At 38.5% G+C, this 8,657-nt stretch overlaps 1 protein-coding gene across 2 annotated transcripts in view; it reads right to left on the bottom strand.

The window, feature by feature from the left end:
* Window positions 1-8,657, bottom strand: part of LOC102847508 (DNA-dependent protein kinase catalytic subunit-like) — a 309,905-nt gene that overhangs the window by 163,968 nt on the left and 137,280 nt on the right. For both annotated transcript variants that reach the window (XM_006880417.1, XM_006880418.1), the window contains exons 32-36: window positions 4,072-4,326; window positions 2,611-2,834; window positions 1,305-1,513; window positions 837-969; window positions 146-307 (exon numbers count right to left, since the gene is read on the bottom strand). In XM_006880417.1, the coding sequence (XP_006880479.1) occupies window positions 146-307; window positions 837-969; window positions 1,305-1,513; window positions 2,611-2,834; window positions 4,072-4,326 (983 nt within the window). The remainder of the gene's footprint in view (window positions 1-145; window positions 308-836; window positions 970-1,304; window positions 1,514-2,610; window positions 2,835-4,071; window positions 4,327-8,657) is intronic.

Raw genomic sequence — 8,657 nt, 5'->3', positions numbered from 1 at the left:
AGAAAGAAAATTCACTGACATAAACTATCTATAATACTTGTATAGCAGCTAAAACCCAACTCATCTAAATCCTACCACCTGAGACTCAGCAATGAGCGAACACGGCACCCCCAGGAAAGTGTGGATCAGGGGCTGTGTTTCCCACCTGTCCTCCAAAAGCAAAAGCCAGCTCCAAAAGACCACTGGCCAGCCTCTTGGAGCTGGCATCCAGCACAGGAAGACACTGTCCTTCCTTGCCAGGTGAGATGATGCCTTTATACACCAGGGAAAGAAGTTTTGAGCCAACCGAATGATGCTGATCTGTAGACTGAAAAAATAAAGTCAACAATGAAGTGCCCTGTAACAAATACTTTGAAAAAAACCACAACTCCACAATATCTTTAAATTAAGGAAAACAAACAAACAAAAAACCCTATGCTACCTACAACTGACAATTACCTTACAAAGTACAAAGTTGGAAAGCCATGAATTCAACTTTGCTATTTTCTACTTTTCATTTACACTGCCCAGTCGCAAAAACACAATAGCAGCTTACCCTAAAGTTCTTCAGTATACGCTTTTCTAAAAATTTTTTTAATTGAAATTTTTCTTCAGTATACTCTTCTGGAAATAGTCAAATTTATTTTACTTTCATTTTGAATTTATGAATTTTTATATTTACTTTCTTATTTATACCCCAAATAATATCTAACTGTTCACAGCAAGGAGGTCTGCAATTTCCATTGAAGCAAGCTCTGTACAGAAAAGTTGTTTAATGTCATTTAGGAATAAACAGACTAAATAGCATAGTAAAGTTAAACGATATGCAAAAAACCAAATTGGCTGTGAAGCTTTACCTTTAATGGCAATATAGCATACAAGAACCCAGCTTTATGGAGGTGTTCACACGTGGACACCAGAGAAGCCAGCTTGGTCTTGTCCACATGAGCGTGGGAATCATATAGGTCAACAGCACAAAGGTCATCGATGCTGGCCAGATCAGAGAAACAAAGAGAAAGCTAGATGAGATTAGATGTCATTCACTTGCCAAGACATGCTGAAAAGCTATGTAAATTCCAGGCACATGCATTGACTAATCACCTGGCACTCAAACTCACTAATAATATAGTCTTAGCAAACAGAGTCAGCACCAAGAAAAGTCTCCTGCCCTTAGTTTAGTCATAAAAGTAAGTGTGGTACTAAGGTAAATCTGAATCATGCTTGTCTTAAGGTGCAAGAGGACTTTCAAACAGCTGGTGGATCCCTTCCTCAAGAGCCAGCTAGAGGATGCCACTACCATGCGTGTCACAGAGCCTCCTGCCTACCTCTTCACTGGTATTTTCTCCTGGAGGTGTGTCTCTAGGAGGTCTTTGTATGGTGACTTCTTCAGTGCCACCATCAGATTTATACACACTCCAGGAAGACGGTCCATGACCTCAACATCTCCCATGTTAAAGCCCATGTTCACGGGCTCACACAGCGTTTTCACCACAAGCTTCACAAGATTGTTACTGAGGAACTCCTTCTCTAGGAGCTGTAAGAGATGAAGTGAAACAACACATTGTGTTAGAACTCTTTTATAGGGTAAAGACCATAAACTTGACAATCTTTGTGGGTTCAGAACACAGAGACAGCAATTACTGTTCTCTAAAGGAGGAGAAAATAAACTTTTTACACTTGGAGCTCACATGATCTCTGCTCCAACTATTTTTATTGCCAGTGCAGCAGGAGAGCCACCCTGGATAACAGTAAACATGCATGTGCACTGCTTTCCAGTGAAATGTCATCTATAGCTGGATCTGTGGATCACAGCTTTCCAGGCTCTGCTTTAGGGTATTACTGGAAGCAGGAGTGGTATCTACTTTCTAAACAATATGCCTCTGGAAACTCTATGAACTTTGATAAACGTCGAAGGTTATAGAGGGGCTTCAGGTCTTTTGTTCATAGGGTCGCTATGAGTCGTGCTCGACTCAACAGCAATCAACAACCACCACCATATAGCCAAGGATTCTAATACACAGCTTGGCAAAAAGCAGGCACTTATATTAACTGGATGGACTGACAAGTGTTTATTTATCTAGGAAACCTCATAGTTGTGTTTATAAATATTTGCTAACAGACATCTCGTAAGGAAAGTGTTTTCTCATACTATAAAATACAGCATAAACCAATGCTCATATGTTGCCCTCAAGTTGGAACTTACAGCTGACCTACTATTGCAGTTTCAAGAATGTAAATCACAAAAAAAAGAAAAAGAAAAAAAAAGAATGTAAATCACATGGTGGGGGGAGGACTGTCCATCTTTCACCCTGGAACAGCAGATGGACTTGAACTACTAGAGAGAGGCAACCTTTGGGTTAGTAGAAAACCCCTATGAATTACACTACTAGATCTCCTATATACACTAAAATCATTAGTGAAAAAATTTTTGCATTTTATTCATACTGTAGATGTCAGAAGAACATATCAAATTCTTATTTTCAAAAACTGATACTCTTACAAGCACTGAAAAATGTTTTGTTTGTTTTGTTTGTTTTTAAAAAAGGACAGCTGTTAACAACAACTTCTACTAGGAAGTATATAAATATTTCTTAAATTTCATATGGCACAGAGCAGCAGGAAACACCATACCTTCCATCCGTCTGGGGAGGTGTTGAGCAGTGTTGTACTAAACTCCATAATCCGGACTACAACTGTGCATCTGCTATAATTATATCCTTCTGCCTCCTGTGGGCTGGCAATGTCAGCCATCACACCAGAAGCAAAGCATTGTTCTGCTGCTGTAATGTCACACATAGCAAGGCTCTCTAAGAAGAATGCCATTGCTTTCAAAAGTGAGGACTGTGATTCAGTACCTAGAAATAATTACATGGAAATATTAACACGTTTCCTTCTTTTGTGCAAAAACACAAATACGTACAAAGAAATAAATATGACTCATGTAAGAATACTTCTTAAATATGGGTATAATAAAATCAAATTTTTAAAAAATGCATATAGGTGAATAAACTTACAGTCACTGTAAGAAAGGATTTAATAGATTCACTCACTCACACAGGAATCTTTGGTGGCCTAAGTGGGTAAGGGATTGTGTTCTCAAATCAAAAGCAAGTGATTCAAATCCTAAGCTCCTCCACAGAAGAAAGATGGGCAATTATCCCCTTGTGACTTATATAGCCTCTGAAAACCCACTAAAGGGTCAGCTATGAGCTGATTATGACTCAAAAGCAATAAAGGTAGGGGTTTTTTCCAGTCACTCATTCTTTGCTGTCAGGGCAAAACCCAACACAGCTGCCTCTCCACCAGTTTTCTGAGACTGCAAATCAAACGAGATTTACAGCCTCCCTGATAGTGTCTGCTGGAGAGAATTCCAGAGAGATGCCCCTCCAGGTGGGCAGTGTGCTCCTATGGACTATACCATTAGAGAAGAAATAGGTGTTGGTGGCCTAGTTTTCAGAGAGCTGTGTTGACCCAAGGGCCATCCCTTTTTGGAAGTTCAACACAGATGACTGACCTCCTCCTGTGCAATTTACAGGCTTGGAAACCCATCAGAGGGTCACCTAGGAATCAGTTTCAATTCAACAGCAATGACTTGCTTAGAGAAGAAATAACTGAAAAGAATCAGCAAGACTAGAGCCAATTCTTTGAAAAGATCAATAAAATTGATAAGTCACTGGTTAAATTAATGAAAGAGAAGGTGACACAATACAAAAAAGAAATTAAATATGTGATGTTACAAGAGAACTAAGAGAAATTAAGGATATGAAGAAAGATATAAAAATATTATGAAGAACTGTTATCCCACAGATGGTATAACCTAGAAGGACAAATTTCCTCTAGGTTAGAACACTTGAATAGATCCATCACAAAACAAAACAAAAATCCAACAAAAAAAATGAACAACAAAAACCACCCAAAAAACAATTTACCAAACAAGAAAACCAGAGAAAAGGTAAAATAATAAGTGAAGATTACCAGCATAATTCAAGGCCAAGACAAAGAGCAAAGCAAGTTGTTCACTCTAACTGAGCCTCCCCAGAATGACTCTGGGAGAATCAGAAACACCAACTCAAGAGTCCAAGTTTTACCTACCCAGGACCTCAAGCGTTCCGATGGCCTTCTGTACAATGAAAGTGTTATAACACTCCAGTGCTGCCAGGAGCATGTCCATCCACTGCAGGGTCACACGAAGACTAAACGGTCCTGGCAGATGGCGGAGGGTAGGCTGGACAAGGATGCCAGACACCTGCTCACAGCTTCCTCCTCCCCCTTCAAACTGGTATATAAGAAAAGAAGTATCTTCCTTCTTGATCATATCATTCAGCCAAACAGAAGGGGATTTATTACCTTAAGGGGGAAAAAAGAGAGAGGACATTCGAATGGCCACCAAATACATGAAGAGACATCTAGTTTTGGTTTTTTTCTGCCAGCAGAGAGGTATAAATCACAACTATAATGAGATACCATTTCACCTCTAATACCTAAGATTACAAAAACACATAGAGACCCCCGCCCCCTCCCCTCCCCCCAAAAAAGAATATGGGGAAATTGGAACAATTATCCATGGCTGATGGAAGACAAAAGTACAGTTACTGTGGAAAACCATGTGGTGGTGGTGCTGCTGCTATTGTTAGGGACTGTCAAGTTGACTATGATTCACAGTGACCCTATAAACAACACATCAAAATCTTGACCTATCCTGTGCCATCCTCACAAATGCTATCATGTTCAAATCTATTGTTTGGTCATTGTGTCAGTCCATCCCATTCAGTCTTGCTCTCTTGTATTGACTCTCTGCTATTCCAAGAATGATGTTTTTCCCACTTCTTGACAACATGCTCAAAGTATGTGAGATGAAGTTTCCCCATTCCTGTCTCTAAGGACCACCCTGGCTGCACTTCATCCAAGACAGGTTTGTTTCTTCTTCTGGTAGTTCACAGTATATTCAATACTCTTTGCTAACACCACAACTCGAGGGCATCCATTCTGCTAAGGCCTTCCTTACAGCTTATGATCTAAAAATTCCATTCCTTGAAATATAGCCTTTTATATGTAGAGAGCAAAACAAAGACCTGTACATCAATGTTCATTAGTACTATTCACAATAGCCAAAAGGTGGAAACAATCTAAATGCTCATTAAGAGATAAATGAGTAAAGAAAATGTGGTATATATACCTTGGAATACTTCTCTCAAAGAGTTGAACAAAAGAAGCCTTCATACATGTTACAATGTCTGGAGCTTGAAGATATTACATTGAGTAAAATAAGGCAACTACAAAAAGATTGATACTGTATTAGACCTCACTTACAAAAAAACATAAAGAAAGGCAAATGTAGAGACCAAATTTATTAGCAGTTAGAGAAGAGAGAGAGGTGGAAACATTGCTGTTGCTGTTCACTCAACAGTCTACTTGAGCCCTGTCCTATCCTGTGCCATCATCATAATTTCTGAAACACTAGAGTCCACTGCTAAAGTCATCATGTCAATCTATCTTGTTAGGGGGTCTTGCTATCCTTTGCTGAACCTCTATTTTTTAAAGCATGATGTAACTTTTCAAACAGCATGGTCTAGCTACATGTCCACAGTATGAAAAACAAAGCTTTGCCATCTTTGCCTCCAAGGAGCATTGTGGCTGCATGTTTTCCAAGACATACCTGTTAATTATTTTGGCAGTGCATAGGATATTCGGCACTCTTCTCCAGCATCACAATTTACAGGCATCAATTCTTCTGTTATCCTTATTCATTGTCCAGCTTGCAGATGGGCAGCAGGTGACTAAGAAGATTATGGCCTGACCCAGGCACACCTTAGTTTCCACTGACATCTTTGCATTTTGGAGAGGTCTTTGATAATAGACTTACAAATGCAATACATCTCCTGACTTCCTGACTGCTGGTATCAAACGTGTTGATTCTTGATCCAGGCAAGATTAAATCACTGACAACTTCAATCCTTTCTGCATCTATCATAATGTTGACTGTTGGCTTTGTAGTGAGGACCTTTGATTTCTTGATGTTGAGATGTAATCCATACTGAAAGTTCTTGATCTTCTGCAGCAAGCACTTTATATCCACCTTTCAGCAAGCAAAGTTGTGTCATCTGCATAACACAGGTTAATGAGTTTTCCTCCAATCCTGATGCTACATTCTTCTTCATAGAGTCGAGCTTCACAAATTCTTTGTTCAGCCTACAGACTGAACAGATATGGAAAAAGAATATAACCCTGAAGAGCACTCTTTCCTGGTTTTAAATCCTTGCTCTATTCAGACAACAGCATCAAGTGTTTCCTTGCTCCATTCAGGTAATAGCTTCTTGGTCTAGGTATAGATTAAGAGTTCTGGGATTCCCATTCTCCTCAATATTAGCCATATTTTATTATGATCATTGAATCAAATGCCTTTGCATAGCACATAACACAAATAGACATTCTTCTGGTATTCTCTGCGTTCAGACAGGATCCAGTTGATATCAGCAATGATATTCCTGGTGCCACGGAAGCTTCTAAACCAGCTTTAACTTCTGGTAGTTTCCTGTGTATGTACTGTTCTAGCTGGTTTTGAATGATCTTCACTAATATTTTGTTTACTTGTGATATTAATGATATTGTTTGATAATTTCCACATTCTGTTGGATCAGCTTTCTTGAGAATAGGGACACATATGGGTTGCTTCCTGCTGGCCAGGCAGCTGTCCCCAAATTTTCTGGCATAAACTGACGAGCACATCCAGGGCTGTGTCTATTACTTGGAATACGTGAATTTGCATTCCATTGATTCCTGGGACCTTATTATTTTGAAGTGATTAATTGATAGTGATGGATAATTCCACTGATGGAAGCTAGTCCTGTAACTAGTGATTACTAAAACAGCTGTTGGTAACTTACACACCTGTAAAACATTAATAATATTTGTGTGACAAATACACTTAAAAAGATTTGTTTGTTTTTTTTAAAAAAAGGAATAGCTGAGGCCACTTATGTAAAAGAAACACTTTATGGAACTTGCTTTCTTGGTTTGGAAATATAAAATATTTAAAGGTTATTCTTCTATCTACTAATTTGTTGGATTTAACATGCGTTAAATGCTTGTAAACAGTCATCTATGATATAATAATGGTTTCTATTTGCCTGAGAGGAAGAAGGAAGAGTAAGAATATTCAGAAATAGGAGGGAATAGAACATTTGACTAACTGTATCCATGAACCTAGCTAATACTGCTTTTTAAGCAGAAATGCTATAGAAGATTCCTGATCAAAAAAGGGAAAATGCAGAAAAGAATTTCAAAATCTCATAGAACCTAGACTTTCCAGAAACACAGAAACCAGATGTATTCCTGAAACTACTGCCCTGTGACAACCTTCACACGTTAAACTAAAAATATCCCTTGATGTCTTCCTAAAACAATGAATTACTCTACTAGTATTATCTGAAATCTGGTGCCAGAGATTCCAGCACCATACTCAGTCACGACAGAGCAACAAACTGGCAGACAAGTGGTGGCATTCATGATCAGGGAAATGAAAGTCAAAACTACAATGAGACGTTACTTCACATCAACAACAATGGCTATTATCTAAAAATGGAAGTAAATGTTGGCAAAGATGTAAATAAATTGGAAACTAGTGGAAATGTAAATGGTGCTGCTACTGTGCAAAACAGGTTATCTCAAAAAAAAAAAAACCAGGATAAAATTACCAATATGACCCACCAATTCTACTGTTGGCAAATACTCAAAAGAACAGAAAGTAAGAACTTAACAAAAACATGCACACCCAAAAGACACATGAAGAAATAACTCAAAGTCATTGGCAATCAGAGATATGCAAATCAAAACCACAATGACATACTATCTCACCCCAGAAGCAGTGGCAATAAGTGCTGGAGAAGATGTGGAGAGATTGGAACTCTCATACATTGTTGGTGGAATCATAAAAAGGTACAACCACCCTGGAAGGTAGTTTGGTGTTTCCTCAAAAAGCTGAACATAGAAATTGCATGTCACTCAGCTGTTCCAATGCTAGGAATTTGCCCCAAAGAACTTAGAACTGAAACACAAACAGAGATCTGTACACCAATGTTCATAGCAGCCTAATTTACATCCGCAACAACATGGAAACATCCCAAATGCCCAACCACAATCCAATGGATTGAGAAACTATGGTACATTCACATGATGGAATATTACAAAGCACTAAGGAGCAACAATTTAAAAAAATACTACATAAGTTGGGAGGAACTGGAGAATATTATGCTGAGTGCACTCTGTCTCATAAGGGCAAATATTGTATAAGATCATTATTGTAAAAATAAAAGGATAACTAGTAAAATGTATAATGGGTTCTAAGGGCTGGGAGTAGAGGGTGAGGATGAGCAGGGATGAAATTACAGGGTTGAACAATTTAGTGTGTGTGGGGAGATGTTAAAGGAAATGGAAAAGATCCAGTGGGACCTGATAAGACAGGGTACGGGGGGCATAGTTCAATGGGATTAATTTTATAAAACACAGTGTATAGGAATGATTGTATGAAATAAAGTACGCATGAAAGTGTGAAACACCAGTTCACCAAAGAAGACATTCAGATGACAAACACATGAAGAAATGTTCAAAATCCCTAGCTCTAAGAGAGATGCAAATCAAAACAACTATGAGATATCATTTCACCCCAGTAAGAATAGCAA

This window comes from Elephantulus edwardii, unplaced genomic scaffold (assembly GCF_000299155.1).
Source record: "Elephantulus edwardii isolate Elephantulus edwardi_28Jun2011 unplaced genomic scaffold, EleEdw1.0 scaffold00008, whole genome shotgun sequence".
Classification (NCBI taxonomy): Eukaryota; Metazoa; Chordata; class Mammalia; order Macroscelidea; family Macroscelididae; genus Elephantulus; species Elephantulus edwardii.
This window is presented reverse-complemented; position numbering and strand designations above follow the sequence as displayed.